Genomic DNA, 16,602 nt, shown 5'->3' on the forward strand with positions numbered 1-16,602 from the left:
AGTTACTTTGCCTCAGTTTACCAACAAAAATGGGAGGCATCAGTGGTAAGAAGCTGAGCCATGCTGAGCTAAGGCTTGACTTAATTATTGCATGATATATGATTTCTAACTTAGCAGAATCAGTAAAACAAATATTCTTTCATTACACATAGCACATAAACCCAAAGTAATTAGACGAAAATAAAAATTATTGTTTGAGACATTTGAACAAACCCCTGCCAGTCTAATTTTATTTTAAAAGAATGTATGTGTAAATAAGGACATTTTATAACCCTGAGTGGATTAGAACTTCTATCTCAGCATGCCATAATGCCTCAATTTCTTCCTTTATGTTAGTACAACAGTATGAATAGGAATTATTGATGCAAATTTGTTAAAATAAACCTGAACATCGGTGGTCACAGGATATCGCAGCTTTGCAAAGTACAGTTAACTGAATATTGGTGAAAATCACCTTCTATAATGGACATCTGGAGGAATTTCATGTCATTATTGGTTTGGTTTTGTGGTGTGTTTTTTTCTGTTTGGTTTGGTTTTGGTTTTGTTTTACAAGCCCTATGGGGAGAGGCTGAGGGAGCTGGGCTTGTTCAGTCTGGAGCAGAGGAGGCTTAGAGCTGAGCTCAGCACTCTCTCGAACGACCTGAAGGGCAGTTCTAGCCAGGGGGGATTGGGCTCTTCTCCCAGGCACTCAGCAATAGGACAAGGGGGCATGGGCTTCAACTCTGCCAGGGGAAATTGAGGCTGGAGATTAGAAAGCAATTCTGTGCAGAGAGAGTGGTCAGCATTGGAATGGCTGCCCAGGGAGGTGCTGGACTCACTGTCCTGGAGGTTTGTAAACTGAGATTGGCCATGGCACTTAGTGCCATGATCTGGTCAATGGACTGGAGTTGGACCAAGGGTTGGACTGGATGATCTCTGAGGGCTTTTCCAACCCAGTCCATTCTGTGATTCTGTGATTTGTTTGGTTTGTTTTGTTCTGGTTTGTTGTGTTTTGTTTTTTTTTTTTTTAATGTGGTTTTTGGTTTTGTTTTGTTTTGTTTTGTTTTGTTTTGTTTTGTTTTGTTTTCAATGGGCAGGGTACTTTTCACTGATTGAGGTTTCCTTTAAAGAACATTTGAATTTTTCTTCCATTTTTAAATTGTCTCTCCAGAAGGTTTTTAATGCTGGGTTGGAATCCTCAGAGATTAATAATAATAATAATAATAACAAGAACAATAATAATAATAATAACAACAACAACAATAATAATAATCTGTTTTGACTCCTCATGGGATGAAAAGAATATTTAAAATTGTATTTTTCTTGCAATGTAAATTGGAAGTTCAAATAGCTCCCTGCAACAGTAAAATACTGACATATGGGGTTTTAAACTTCTTGCTGCCCTCCTGTGGATCAAACGAATAATTCAGTAACAATGGTGTGGGGGAACAAAATAGGTGGAAAGTAAATTCCAGATAAACTAATAAGATCTATGAGTGATCTGTGGGACATGGATGCTGATCCTGCTGCTCAAGAAAACTGTTGAAATGAGGCAAATCAGATTTTATCTTGGTTACAGTTTTCTGTATGATGTAGACAACTGAAGGGTTGGCTGTAAAGATAAAATTAATAAAGTATATTGAAGTGCAAAATATTTTTACGGAGCACATTGATGCCAGACTAAGTGTGCGATCAAACAACAAGTTCCAGGATGGCAGAAAAGATGGGACTTAATCTAAACAGCCCTAAAACTGCCGCTTTATGTGGCTGGGCTACCATAAAGGACGTTGAAGAGTATTCAGTTCTCCTTTTCTGTCACCACAGTGGAAGATGAATGGGTCAATTAGAAAACTGTCTTGAATCCTAGATCCAGGAGGTTCCTGGATTCAGAGCTCCTGTCCAATTGCTTTGCCACAAGAAGATGAAATTACACAAGAAGTTACACTTGAAATGAACAACTTTAAGAAAACTACCTTTAGTATTAACTGCTAAAGCCCCCTTTTCTAAGACAACCTCATTTCTACATTTATTCTTCCCAGTACAAAAATTCCTGAGAGACGGCATCACTTTCACATGCTGGCGTGATCTTACAGGTCTTTTCCAACCTAAATTATTCTATGATTCTATGATCTACCAGAATATCTCACATCATAATTCAAAACAGCACCTGTGAAACAGAGGAAAGTGCTTAATTAAAATTTTTGTCCAAAATTATACAACAATTTTTAAAACATAGTGTGGATTTTAGAAGCCAAATCCTGAGTGCAAACCTACAGGTCTTGTGTTCTCAATCTCTCTGATGCTGCTCAGAGTCTCATACAGACCTCTTACCATTTGATTGGGTTGCGCTAAAACACATGGAACTACATCTATTTCCTGGGGCTGCAGACCTTAAAATTATAGAATCATTAGGTTTGAAAAGACCTTTAAGATCATCAAGTCCAACCATAAAACCTAACACTGCCAAGTCCACCACTACACCGTGTCCCCAAGTGCCAAATCTTCTAAACCCCTCCAGGGGTGGTGACTTGACCTGGGCAGCCTGTTCCAATGCCCAACAACAAAAGAAATGTTTTGGTATGGAAGACAGCAGATCTGGGGAGGTCACATGAGGGTCTGGGAGCCCCTTCTCCAGCCCACGTGACCCAGGGGACCCATGTGTCTGGTTATCCCCACTCGTGGAATCAGACATCTGGGACCTGCCTAGTAACACCACTGTCCCCTGGAGACCCAGGTGCTGGAGCTCCACCTAGGAACCTTGCTGTTCCCTGGGCACCCAGGCACCTGGGCTCCACCTAGGAACCCCACTGTTCCTTAGGGACTTGGGCACCTGGGTGCTACGCTTTGGGGCCATGGGGTGGTGGTGTGCACCCATGATGCTGCTGTTGGTCCTCTGGCTCCCTCGAAACCCAGGCATACGGGCAGGGGGGCTTGGCTTGTGGTGGTGGGTGGCCTTGTTGTCGTGGCTCCCTGGCGTGCACCCCTGCCTGCTCTGCTTTTTGGCTCCCACTGATCAGAGGCAGCTGTGCCGTTACATTACTGGGACCAGTGCCAAGGACACCCAACATCAACTCTGCCTTGAAGCCCTTCTTAAGGCTGCTGAACCACTTGCCTCTGTCATTGTGGGTGCGTCATGGGACCCCAGGGACACCCAACGCAACAGGGATCCTGACCAAGGACCCCCATCCTGACTGCCACTTCCATCCCACCAGAGACCCCATCCCAAGGTGGACCCCCACCCTGAACCCCAGAGCCCTCTGTGTTCCCCACTTCAACCAAGGCCCTCACTCTGACACTGGCCAAGATCCCAGGCAGTTGAGGGTGCTTTCCTAAACAGGGACCCACCACAGACAAGCACCTTAAGGACTCCCAACCATGACAAGGTCTCCCCAGTCCTGACCTGGACCCCAGGGACCTCTGGGATCCCCAACCCTGAGAATCATCCAAGCCTGAACAGGAACACAGTGGGGACTCCCTAGGACTCCCTACCCCTAGGACCCCTGCCTAGGACCTTAGGAATCCCCAGGGGTAGCTGACTTTCCCGGTATCCCTAATCCCTAATCAGGGCTCCAGGAACCCCTGGGAATCCCCAGCCCTTACTGGACCCTCCTGTTCCTGAACCTCCAACCCCAACTCCGTACTGGTCTCAATGCCCCTATACTGGTCTCAGGGGAGGAGCAGCATATGGCACTTCAGAAGATCATCATGGACGCTGTGGATTTTGTGAAGAAGCAGAAGGGCAAGAGTGAGCAGGGAACACGGGATGTGTGAGGGGATAGGGTCAGGACATGGGGCATAGGGAATGGGATGTGGAGGCCTTGAATGGGGGGTGTGGTGAAATACAGGATATATGGAGGTCTGGGGGCTATAAGGGGATATGTGGGGAATCATGAGTGCAGAGGGGTTTCAAGGTACACAGCTTCTGGGTTTTTTTTGAGGGGATATATGGGACTCCAGAATGGATATTTGGGGTCCAGTTGTACAGGCAATCTGTGGGATCCAGGGAGGATCAGGTGCAGGGTACATCGTCTCACCCAGACATCTGGGACACCCCAGAGTCCTTTCAAGTGTCTCTGAAGGAAGCCATCAAGAAAATCTGGGTGAAGCTGAGCCAGATGAAGGAAGGTATGGGGTCAATGGGCACACCCACCAAGGACTCCCACCCTGAGGAACCCCTGGGACTCAGGGGACTGTCACAGAGACCCCCACCCTCGACATCTACATCCCAGGGACCCCCACCCTGGGCACCTCCCCATCCTGCAGAGACCCTCAGACACCCCATCTGGGCTGGACAAGGGCTGAGCCCTGACAGCTCATCACAATGAACCCCAGTCTAATGTTGCTTCCTCTCCATCAGCTCCAGCCTGCATCCCCCCCTGTGGTGAGTGCTGATCCCCCTGTTTTGCCACCCCTGATCCCTAATACATCTCCCATACCCCTGGGACCACCAAGTTTCTCCCTCCCAGGAAATCAGAAAGCTGCCCGTGTCTTCCAATGTGCTACCTGCCACATCATGCACTGCCCGTTTCCCCTGGACTGCCCAGGTATGGGGTCACAGTAGACCCAGGCATCCAGTCTGGGCTGAGCTCTGCCCTAGAGCTGGGTGCCTCCAGGGCTATGGGAGCAACCCTCATTTCTCACACATGGACATGCCTGGTGGGCCCACCATGAGCACACAGGAGTGTGCCAAGATAAATGCCTACCCCTCTCCACCATGAGCACATGCAGATGTGAACTCACGTGCGTGTCAATGCTCCCAGTGCAGGAGGTGTGGGCCCGCGCGGATGAAGTCGTCACACTGCACTGTGACGTGCCCTTTGCTGTCCCCCCGAACTGGTCCATTACCTGGATGTTTGCCAAGGATGTGAGTTGCACGTACATGCACAGGGGCATATTAGACATTAATAAGAACACTGGGTATGGGAAGCAAGGCCTGCATGCACATAGTTGTGCGCTTGGCATAAAGACTATCAATAGATACAGGTATTACTTATACAGTAGATATGTGTGTTATAAGTAGCACGTGTATCAGCATGCACAGGATGCAAGCAAGTGCTCATCCATGTGAAGGGTGCATGCAAAGTGGGAGGTGGGTCGCTCGTGTTTGCAGATTTGTGTGCATTTGTGCATGCAGGTGTGTGTAGGAAGTGACTTTTGTATCTCTTCTGCTTGTGCATCCCTCTGTGCACACACACAGGGCATAAAGAGCACATGTGGGACATGAGGTGCATGCACATGCACAAGCAAAGAGTACAAGCAGCATGAAGGGGACGTGATGAGCATGTGCAGGACACAGGAGCCTTTGCATGCACGTGTATGCTATTTTGTGTACCTGGTGCACCAGTCTGTGCTGATGTGTTCCCCCATGCCCCAGATGCGCACACAGGATCTGACACTGTTTGAGGAGCTGCAGACGAGTGAAGAGGGACCTCTCAGTCTGACCCTCTGGGGCCCCGTTCAGGGCACCTTCGCCTGTCGTCTGGCAGACCTTTATGAGCCCTTCATCCGCAAGTACTTCTACCTCAATGGTGCGCTGACACAACTGAGTGCCCTGGGGGCAGTGAGCAGTGTGGGGTGGAGTGGGGCCCCAGACACCTGAGTCCACCGGAGTGGGGCGCATGGGGGTGTGAACAGAGTGCCAGGACACCTGGGTCCATGGTGGACAGGTGGAGTGGAGCAGGTGTTCCCTGATGCCTGACTCCTCTGGGGCCAGTGGGGCATGTGGAATGGAGCAAGGACTCCAGACATCTGGCTCCCTGGGGGCAGTGAGACCTGTGGCTGGAGCAGGTGCTGCAGGGACACCTGGTCCCTGGGGGGCAATGCCCCATGACCTGAGGTGCCTGGGTCCCCACAGTATCAGGGCAAAACGTGGAGGCAGAGCAGGGACTTCAGGCTCGGCTCAGAGTTGTGCTGCGCTGGCCCCATGACGTGGCCCCCCTGCACCCCATGGCGTGGCTGGGGCTGGGGCTGGCACTTGGCTCCATGACACTCGTGATGCTGCTGGGGTGAGTCCTCATGACCTGGTAAACCTTACCCTCAAAATCCCTACACTTCTGGGGCTCCCCGCAGACCAGCGTGGTACTTGTAACCCACCCTCCCCAGACCCCTCAGTCCCTTGGGATTCCCTACAAATGTGAGGGGACCTGGGTGTCCAAGGGGAGTTGTAGACTGCCAGGACTCACAGGGCCCCCTGTTTCCCCCTGGGACTCCCATTGTCCTCTGGACCATTCCATGACCCCTCCCTTGCACCCAGGACCTCTCCAGGCTGCCTTGCCTCCCCCAGATTCCCTAATTGCCCCTGAGACCCTGCCATTTTCCTCCATTTTCCCCAGAACTCCCACTGTCCCTTTGGGGGCCCAAGTTACAGTCATTTGACCCCAGGCTACCATACTTGCACCCTTAGACCCATCTGTTGTTCCCAGGAACCCCCAGTTGCCCCTTGGGCTCCCCAGATGCCCCATGATTCCCAGCCCCCCAGATGGGGATATAGGGGGTCCTTCCCCCTCCTCCTGTTTCTCTGTTCTTCCTTCTGCCTCCCAGAGCCATCTGGCAGTGTTGGAGCTTCTCCAGACCTCGCTGACTGCCGGACATCCCACAGACCTGGACAGCGGGCTCCTCCGGGGGATTTCAGATGCCCGGACTCACCATGGGGGAGCTTGACATGTGGATCCAACCCTGAGGACCAATTTTTTTTTGCAATTGCTTTTCTTGCACTGGGGGTAGCATGTGCAAATGGGAACAGTAAAAAGAGAACCACCAAGCTCTAAAAATCTGGATTATGCTGGAAAATCGAAGGATGTTGGGCTTGCATACAGAAAAATTGGGTACTGGGCAGTGCATAAGCAGTCCAAAACATAGTCCTGACTCTCCTGACCCTCATTTAAACAGCTAGCACTAAAGGAAAGTCAGACCTGTAGGAAAGCTTTTTCTTGATACTGATGTATTAAAGAGATTCACATATAATAATACCTCTATGTGTCATGGCCACCACAAATGCCAAGTTACTTTCTCCTCTGACTGTTTGCCTAAAAGCATTTCATAACATATTTACTTTTATACCACTGGATAACCTAGCTGACTTCAATTTGGTAATTTGGATAAATGGCTGCTACAGATCTTTTAGACATGATGTTTGTAACAAAACGGCCAAACAGCAGAGGAAGAATGTTACACAACTCCTTGAAGAAGAGATAAAAATAAAACCAAACCAAACACTTAAGAATGTGACCAAGATATCTCCAGTTCTCTATGTTGCCTTTAAATATACCTAGACTTATGTTAGAAAAAACAAGTACCAGAAAAACATGAAAACCCAGGCTGCACACACAGTGCACACAGCGTGTTCCCATAGCCCATCGGTGCGTTGTCCCAAGCAGCTGGTGAAACGCTTCCATCACCTGGGCTGACATTCCAGCTGTATTCAGCGCTGGCACTGCTGGTGACGGTTGAGGAACCTGAGCTGCAATCTCTGGGCTGAAGCTCCAGCCTGCGCCCCCCCCAACACACAGCCCGGGCCTGATCCGAGCAGGGACCTTCTCGCCTTGCAGGCATCTGGTAACGCAACAGCCATGGTGTGCCCATCCCGGAGGCTGCAGCTCACGTTTCTCATCCAAGTAGTAACATCTATTAGGAACACAATGTGTTTTTGTGATACCCCTGCCTATTTCTTCTACTGCTAACAAGTGGACTTTGGGGGGGCGAGGGGGTGGAAATCACATTCATTTCAGTTGCAGGTTGCCCTCGGGTGGATGGCTGTGTGAAGCAAAGGGAAGGGGATGAAGCTCTTCCCATCCTGAATACTGATGACAGGAGCATACCCAAATGGTGAAGGCAGGTGACAGCATTGGTTCTCCTTTCCTCTCAGACGTCTTTGGCTCTTTTCTTGTCTTGGGCACAGGGCACAGCAAGCACTGGAGGGGCCCAGCACGGCGTGGAGCAGCTGAGAGCAGAAAGGGAGTTGGTTTGCTGCAGTCCCACTGTGGAGGGCTTGCTACGTGGTCATTCTTTACATGGAGTGCAGGAACCCTGTCCTCCAGGACCCTCACTCCTTATTGAATCTCTGGAGCCATTCGGCAGGGGGGTCAGCTGTACAGCAGCAGCTCCCACAGCCTTGCTGGAGTTCCAGCACAGAAGTCATCAGCTGCCAAGCACAAAATCCAGTTCATGAAACTATCCAAAGGGACTGACCCGTGGGAAGGAGCACTTGTGGCCCACTGCAGGTTGGGGCTGACTAAGGGTCTCCATGATGAAACGGCCAGAGTGGACTCTCCCCAGAGGCTGAGGCAGCTCTTGGGCCTTCTGTCATTTTGGAGAGGAAGCTGGCAGTGCATCAGAAAGTGTACCAGCATCCTCAGAGGTGATGTGCCTGCTCTGCACCGCCTACCTTGCAACCCCAAGCAGAGAAACCCATGGAAGTGGGGCTCGCCAGCCCACCCTCCTCACTCCAAAAGCAAAACAGTAGATGGAGACAGGGGACATATTTTTATTATTTATGTTTACATCGCATTTTTCTTACATATTTCCTGCAAATGAGCAAGAAATCAAGCAAAAGTAGCAGAAGGCTTGTGTGGATCAGCAAGGAGTTCCCAAGTAAACTTAGACACATAAAGAAAGTGTTCAAGAGATGGGTGCAGGGCATGCTGGCTCCTGGAATAAAGCGATGCTGTCCAGTCATTCGGGGGTGAGGTGGGGAAAGTGAAGGCTGACTTGCAGTTGAATCTGGCAAGGGATGTGAAGGGCAGCAAGAAAGATTTCTACAAGTATATAAACAAAAGGAATAGTAGCAAAAATGTGGCTCTGCTACTGAACCCACATTAAAGGGCCCTGGTGACACAGGACATGGAAAAGGCCAAGGTACTCAATGACTTCTTCACTTCTGTCTTTACTGGGAAGACCAACCCTCAGTAATCCCAGGCCCAAGAGATCGGGGGAAAGTCTGAAGCAAGAAAGATGTATTCTCAGTGGAAGAAGACCAGGTTAGGGAATACTTAAGCAAACTGGGCATGCAGAAGTCCATGGGTCCTGATGAGGTGCACCCGCAAGTGCTGAGGGAGCTGCCCAGTGTCATTGCCAGGCCACTCTCCATAATCTTTGATCAGTCTGGACAACTGGGACAAGTGTCTGAAGACTGCAGGAAAGTAAATGTCATTTCTATCTTCAAGAACAAGAAGGAGGATGCAGGGAATTGCAGGCTGGTCAGCCTCACCCTGGTCCCTGGAACAGTGATGAAGCAGCTAGTTCTGGTACCCATTTAAAGACACACGAAAGACAAGAAGGTGATCTGGAATAGCCACTGTGGATTTGCAAGGGGAAAATCATTTTTAAGTAACCTCATAACCTTCTACAACAGGGGACTATCGCGATGGATGAGGGGAGAGCAATAGACATGGTTTACCTTGATTTTAAAAAGCTTTTGACACTGTCTTCCAAAACATCCTAACAGACAAACTGCCAAAATATGGGTTAGATAAGTGAAAAGTGAGGTGGAATGAAAACAGATGAATAGACAGGCCCAGAGAGTGCTGATCAGTGGCACAAGGTCTAGCCGGACATCAGTCACCAGTGCTGTACCCCAGGAGCCAATCCTGCGGCCATCCAGCTGCAAGGTACGGCCTCGAAAAAGGACACGGAGATCTTGCCTGGCAAGAAACTGTCTGGGCAAATTCAGAAGCCACAAACCTATGGGAGGCCCTTGATTGAACTAGAGGATTGTTTTGGAGGGTGTGCCCATCCAGGACCATGAGGATAGGAGTACTGCAATGCGAGACCTTAATAAGTGCGGTCTGACCACACTTTGCTGCTGTTGAGGTGATTTTCTGGCACTGGGAAGAGGCGAGAAATTGTCCATCAGCCAGCAATGTATGGTCATGGTAAAGAATGCCACCAGGAGCCTGGGCTGCATTAAGGGGAGTGTTGCAAGCAGGTCAAGGCAGGTGATCCTTTCCCTTTGTTCAGCACTGGTGAGGCCATTCCTGGCATCCAGTTCTGGGTTCCCCAACACGAGAGAGACACGGACATGCTAGACAGAGTCCATCAAAGAACTGTGAAGATGATTAAGGGACTGGAGCATCTCTCCTTTGAGGACAGGCTGAGAGAGCTGGGACTGTTGAGCCTGGAGAAAAGAAGGCTTAGAGGGGAATCTTATCAATGTACTTCAATGCCTGAATGGATGGAATGAAGAAGTGGGAGCCAAGCTCTTTCCAGTGATGCCCAGTGCCAGGACAAGATGCAATGAACACAAATTCACATACAGCCAATTCCATCTAAACACAAGAAAACACTTTTTCACTGTGAGGGTGACAAAACACTGGCACAGGTTGCCCAGGGAAAGAGTCTCCATTCTTGGGGCCATTCAGATCCCAACTGGACACTTGTCTGGGTGGCCTGCTTTAGCTGACCTTTCATGAGGAGGGGTTGGACCAGATGATCTCCAGAGGTCCTTTCACATCTTGCCATCGCGTCCCAATGAGATGGCAAGAGAGGCCATCACATTGCTATTTGCCTCAGCAAACCTCTTTCCAGCGCCAGAAAATCTCTCACCTCAACGGCAGCAAAGTGTGGTCAGACCACACTTATTAAGGTCTCGCATTGCAGTACTCCTATCCTCATGGTCCTAGATGGGCACACCCTCCAAAACAATCCTCTAGTTCAGTCAAGGGCCTCCCATAGGTTTGTGGTCTCTGAATTTGCCCAGAGGACCCAGACCCTTACCCAGCCCACCCCAAACACTGTCACTGGTACAGATGAAACAACACACGGTGGGGCCATAACCCAAGAGACCTTAGAGTACCATGGCACTTGGGCACCCAATGACTCTGTCCTTTAGCCTTCGTTACAGAAGCACAAACCTGTCTTTAACTGGTACTTGGGATCCTTCTCTATCTCTGCAGACATGCTGGGTCTGTGGCTCCAAGCAAGCAATGGGCTGTCACTGTCTCCAGACTGGCGTCTTACCCTGACTTTCTGCTGAGCGTCCTGCACAAAGAGGTCCCTGCTACCCAGGACCCTGCCATGGCCTCTGAGGTGACAGGATTTGCAAGGGGGAACAGAGTGCGTAAGAAGGCAGTGGAGAGCTTGTGGAGCACCTAAGGGCATATGGAGGGTTGTGGCATGAAAAGGAATGCAAATGCAGGACAGTGGGATGCACTGCAAAGAAAGTAGGGGGCAGGCCCAGAGGGGAAATGGAGGAGTCTGAGGTGTACATGAGGGAAACTGGAGGCCTCCAAAAGTGCACCTTCTTTTGGGTACACCAGAAGTTAAATTGAGTGATTCTTAGGGGACGAGAGGACCAATGGAAGCCTCTGCATTGTACAAGAGAGCTAAGAGAAGACCCTGGAGAGCACATCAAAACCATTCATTCAATTCTGTGTGCATTCAGATCCCCTCCATTTCCCTCCACACACTGTCTGTTCTCCCACATGCCATTGCGGTCCCTTCCATTCTTCTCTAGGTGTGCTCAGGCTTCCTCTGTTCCCCTCTGTGCAGCCTTGATTACCCCCATTCCCTTCGGGTGTTAGCAGATCCTCTCTGCTTCCCTACCTGTGCCTTGGAACCTCACAGTTCCCACCCATGCATGCTCAGATCTTCTCCACTCCACTTTGTGCACCCCCAGTCCCTGCCACCCTTTCTGACTGCCTTACATCCATGGCCCCTCCACATGCTTTCAGATTCCCTCTGTTCCCTTCTGGCTGCTTCTAGATCCCCTCCAACTCATTCTGTCAACTTCCAAGCACCATAAGATGCTCTCCATCCCTATCCAACTGCTTTCACATCCTCTCCATTCCCCTCATTGTGCTCTCTTGGAACCCTTCTGTTGTCTTCCTTGCATGGATTCTCTCCATTCCCCCTATTGTATGCTCAAGTGTCCTTCATTCCCCTCTCTATACATTCAGATCTCCCTTGTTCCTCTCCTCTCTTCCCCTCCTTACATATTCAGATCTCTATTACTTTCAGTGTCTACTTAGTGCTGACTTCTCCCCTCTGTGCACACTCACATCCCCCTATTCCACAAGTGCCCTCAGATTCCCCCCTGTTGCCCTCCTTCAACACTCAGGTCCCACCTGTCCCTTCTGTGGGTGCTCAGTTCCAGTGGGTTCTGCTGTCAGATCCTTTCCAGTCCCTCTGTGCCCTCATTATCCTTTGTTTTCCCTCCATACACACTCAGATCTCCATTCCTTTCCGTGCACACAGGGTCAGGTATTATGCTTTCCCCGCTATGCACGCTCAGACCCCTCCATCCCCTCTGTACATTCTCCGATTGCTATTGCTGCCCTCCATCCACCCAGTTTCGCTCCACTGCTTGTTCTCCTCTGTAGCTGTCCATCCTGCATGACCAGTCTCCCAAACCCAGTGCCACAGAGACCACATCTCTCTCAATTGGCCTACAGACACCTTTTAGCCAATGTCTTTCAGCAGGTCCATTCATCTCTGTAGGACTGTAGCCTGCTGGGGAATAGAGACCTCTCCTGCATCCCCAGATGGAGAACACCTCCGCCACAACCCCCTGTCTGCTGTCATGCAGTCCAGAAAACACCAGCTGCTCCAACACTGTCCTGCAGTAGTCAGTCTCTCTGGGAGTGTCTGGGCTGCTCTGACTTCCACACCAAGACCTTGACTGAGCTTATCAAAAGCACATCGAACAAGAACCAATTGACCTGGCAGCACCCTGCTGAAATGTGGGAGGCGGGGACATCCCCACTGTTTGCTTTCCATGCCGATTGGTGACTGGTATTTAAGTGTTTATTTGCTGAACTGCATTCTTCAAGGCTCCCAAATATGCAGTTCCCAGGGGAAATTCCATCCAAGGAGCTAAGCACTCACAGAAGAGACCATTCCAAGGACTCTTGCTGGCGCGGAGGTTATTTTCTTTGCAGCTCAGGAAGCTAAGCACCTGGAACCACAGGTACCTTCATCTCAGCTTGTGTTTTCTAAGGGTACGAAGGAAACCCAGCCTGATTTCCTCCTCCAGGAGAAAAGAAGCTGAGAGAGGGGGTAGGTCCCACTCACCCCACCCACTGCAGAGAGCACTACAAATGCCTCCAAGCGACCTGCCCCTGCACAGCACTGTGCTCCAGAGGCCACTCCTGTGTGGACGCCATGGGTGAGTACGGGGCTGGGAAGTGGGGTGCTCCTTGCTAGCAATGGCAAGTGCACGGGCAGGGCAGCCCAGCAATGGGGAGAGGCTCTGTGCACTGGTCCTCATATACTGATGGGGAGCAGTGGCACCAGTGCCCTCTGAGGGCACGTTCCCCTGCCAGCCCTTCAAACACCAGCAGCTTGGGCCCTGCCTTCTGGCCCACCCCAGCCTGTCCCCTGCTTCAGTGGCCAGGAATGAAACTTGTCTCGGTCAGTTGTTTGATGCTTTGCTCCACCTGAAACTATCTCATGCATGGCAGCTGGTCAGGGGGAAAAGACAAGGTTATCTGCCCCTTGGGCATTGAGGCCTTTTGTCAAGCTTTCCGTCTTGCACAGACCAGCCTGATGCAGCCCTACGTGCTTGGTGCACCCCTGCATCTTGCATGGTCATGTTTCACTGTGCCCTGCTGGACCCACGAGCGTATTTCCCATCTCTCTGGAGGGAGGGTCACATTTCATCTTTTCTCCATCTTTTCCCTTTCTAGCAGCCCAGGGCCTTCTACTCCTTGCTTGTGTGCTGGTCTTGGCTGCCCCAGGCCACTCCCTGCATATGCAAACCCTAAACATCTTCAAGAAATCTCCCTCCAACACTTCGGCGAGTGCTCTGAAGAAAACCAGTATGTAGCATCCTGTGGGCATCACAGTGCTCTCACCAACTCCTTTCAGTTCCTTAGCCCAGGTCAGCCCTGGCTGGTGAGCTGCCCCAGCCCATGCTCTGGGCCAGTGGAGGTTTGGTAAAATGGTGCTTGGCAGAGGGTGTGCTGTGATGACTTCGATCTCCAAAACACCTCCATGGTGCACACAGGCAGGCAGGCTGAGGAGACGCAGCATCTAGCCCAGGTTTGCTCAGCCAGGGAGAGGGGCTCTGCCCATCTGGTAGGATGACCTTACTGCAGCGGGAGGTCCTGCAGCAAGCGAGCTGAAGGCGTGGGGAGACCACATCTGCCAGCACAGGGGGAAATGTGTTGTGTGCTCATGTAGGCCAGCTCTGGGTGGGGGAGGCCATACACTGTCCCCAGCCCGGGCCCTGCTGCAGGACAGAGGATGTGAGGTGTACTGCAGTGCTGTGTGTGTGCGCACAGTGTGCAGCATGGAAAGGGTGTGTGTTACAAGGGGTCATTTTTCTCCTGTTCCCTCAGTCACAGGTAGGGGCAAGGTCCTTTTCACCTTCCTCCCCAGTGTGACCCTGTTTTAGTGACACAACCCCTATTTCAGGAGGCCCAAATGAGCCCACTGGTGTCCACATCAGTGTCCTGGCCTCACACCAGCATAGCCCAGTGAGTCTGAGGTCTTTCACTGGGGGTGCTTCCTGTTAGGGGACATATGGAAGAGGAACAGAGGGCAGAGGCAAACCTATCTCACCACCAGCAAAGCGCATTGACCTCTCTGGGCTAGGACAGCTGATCACCCCCTGGGTACGCAGGTCAGATGCCCCTCTATCTTGCCACAGGGCAAAACATGTTCTTTGTCCTGTCACACAGGCTTCTGTTAAATCACCTTCTCTCCCGCCTCAGGTTTGCCTGCTGACTGCAGCGAGGTGTCTCCTGGCAGCCCCAGTGGCGTCTACTTCATCCAGCCCACCGGCCTGCACCCCATCATGGTGTACTGCGAAATGAGCGTGGCAGACGGGGGCTGGACGGTCATCCAGAGGAACCGGCACAGCACGGACATCACCTGGTCCGAGTCCTGGACCACCTACAAGTACGGCTTTGGGAACCTGCACACCGACTACTGGCTGGGCACTGAGTACATCCATCAGATCTCTAGGCAGAAGGTCTACCGGGTCAGGTTTATCATCTGGGACGCTGCAAACAATGCCAGGTTTGCAGACTACAACCCGTTCAGTGTGGAAGATGAGTCCCAGGGCTACCGGCTGAGGCTGGGAGTGTACTCAGGGACAGCGGAGGACGCCATGTCCTCAGACAATCCCAGGAAAGTGCACAACAACATGAAATTCTCCACAAAAGATCGGGATCAGGACACTTACAGAGGGAACTGTGCCTCCCGCTCTGGGGGTGGCTGGTGGTACTCGGCGTGTTATTCTGTACGGCTGAATGTCAAGGAGGGCATAACGTGGGGCAGACTGTGCAACGGGAACTGCAAAGCGTCTGCCATTCTCATCAAACCAGCTCCGTACCAGTAGTGCTCTTTCCCCTCCCGTCTGCACTGGGCGGGCCTGCTTTTGTGGCTGCAGGGCTGGGGGTGAATGGGGGTGTTCCTGTATATCAAGAGCTGGTTTATTTTCCTCTTCCCTTGAAAAGCAGCAAAGCTCCCTGCTTTGTCTCTGGCTTTTCACCTGTGGTGGGTTTTCAGGGATCATTATTAGAACAAGTCTTTATAAATGCTGTGGTTTCCCAGCGTGTTCCTTGCGGGGAGAAAATTGTGCTCAGAAACCTGAACCCCTCCTGAACTTATTATTTCACTTTGAGGGTATAGATGACTTCAGCAGAACAAGATTAGTCATCACTAGCTAACCTGATCTAAGCTGCTCTGAACCCAGGCGGGCCATGTACACACCACATCTCAGCTGTAGTCTGTGTTCACCCTGCGGAATAAAAATGCTTTCAGAACCTGCACAGACGTCCAAATGTCCTTCATTTGTTCAGGAACTTCTCAGAACTGCTGTGCTTTCTTGCCAGGAGCAGACCTGAGGTTTCTGGTGCAGTAAAAACAGACTTTCAAAGGGAAAATTTTTCATAAGACTCAAATGAGGAATTAAAGACAAAACTTCCCCTTAAAGAAGGGAGTTGGGTTTCAAGGTGGGGACCTTTCAAAAAGGGAATGCAGTACCACATGGGCAAGAGCAAGCACTGAGCGTAGGAGGGAAGCCACAGCTCAGTTCAGGCCCTACCAGCCATGATCTGGAGCTAATCAGAGACAGCAGGAAATTGCTGTTTACCAGAAACCACAAGCCCTGTTCTGCCAACTTCTCCCCTCCAGTTAGCTTGTATACCCAGGCTGGAGTGCAAATGACTATTTAAACCAGCAGACACATCTCTCAGTCCATAGAATCATAGAATCATTTTGGTTGGAAGAGACACTTAAAATCGAGTCCAACCATAGCCTAAATCTAGCACTAAACCATGTCCCTTGTCTATACATCTTTTAAATACCTCCAGGGCTGGTGACTCCAGCACTGCCCTGGGCAGCCTGTTCCAATGCCCCACAGCCCTTTGGGGAAGAAATTGTTCCCCACATCCAACCTCAGCCTCCCCTGGCGCAACTTGAGGCCGTTTCCTCTGCTCCTGGCGCTTGTTCCTGGGGAGCAGAGCCCGGTGATGGGACTGACTTACCTGCACCTCTTGCCCTCAGGGAGTCCACCACCCTCTCCATGCTCCAGTCTATGGTGGTTTCTTCACTTCCCAGCACGGAGCAACCACCCAGACATGAATAGGGGCAAACTATGAGTGAGGGTTTTGTGAGATACTGGGCTTTGCTGGCCCTGTTATTTAACCATAGTCTTATGTAAAGTGGCCAAAACAAGCCACT

The 16,602-nt window shown here is 50.8% G+C and overlaps 2 protein-coding genes across 4 annotated transcripts; both read left to right on the top strand.

The window, feature by feature from the left end:
• The first annotated feature begins 2,831 nt into the window (after nt 1–2,831).
• SPACA6 (sperm acrosome associated 6) lies at nt 2,832–6,354 on the top strand. Its single transcript, XM_065853424.1, has 10 exons — nt 2,832–2,871; nt 2,941–3,105; nt 3,650–3,724; nt 4,036–4,104; nt 4,337–4,360; nt 4,446–4,523; nt 4,740–4,843; nt 5,354–5,507; nt 5,834–5,984; nt 6,312–6,354. Exons 1-10 carry the CDS (start codon nt 2,832–2,834, stop codon nt 6,352–6,354), a joined length of 903 nt encoding a protein of 300 aa, XP_065709496.1.
• A 6,440-nt stretch (nt 6,355–12,794) lies between these two features.
• LOC136110159 (fibrinogen-like protein 1-like protein) lies at nt 12,795–15,682 on the top strand. Of its 3 annotated transcripts, none has more exons than XM_065853372.2 (3): nt 12,795–13,078; nt 13,602–13,730; nt 14,628–15,682. In XM_065853372.2, the coding sequence occupies exons 1-3, from the start codon at nt 13,075–13,077 to the stop codon at nt 15,254–15,256; spliced, it is 762 nt and encodes a 253-aa protein (XP_065709444.1). In that variant the 5' UTR covers nt 12,795–13,074; the 3' UTR covers nt 15,257–15,682. The 3 variants fall into 3 exon arrangements, with proteins under 3 accessions (XP_065709444.1, XP_065709443.1, XP_065709446.1); XM_065853371.2 differs by having other exon boundaries at nt 12,796–13,078; nt 13,599–13,730; XM_065853374.2 differs by lacking the exon at nt 13,602–13,730 and having other exon boundaries at nt 12,797–13,078.
• Nucleotides 15,683–16,602: the final 920 nt, after the last annotated feature.

This window comes from Patagioenas fasciata, chromosome 19 (genome assembly GCF_037038585.1).
Source record: "Patagioenas fasciata isolate bPatFas1 chromosome 19, bPatFas1.hap1, whole genome shotgun sequence".
NCBI lineage: Eukaryota > Metazoa > Chordata > Aves > Columbiformes > Columbidae > Patagioenas > Patagioenas fasciata.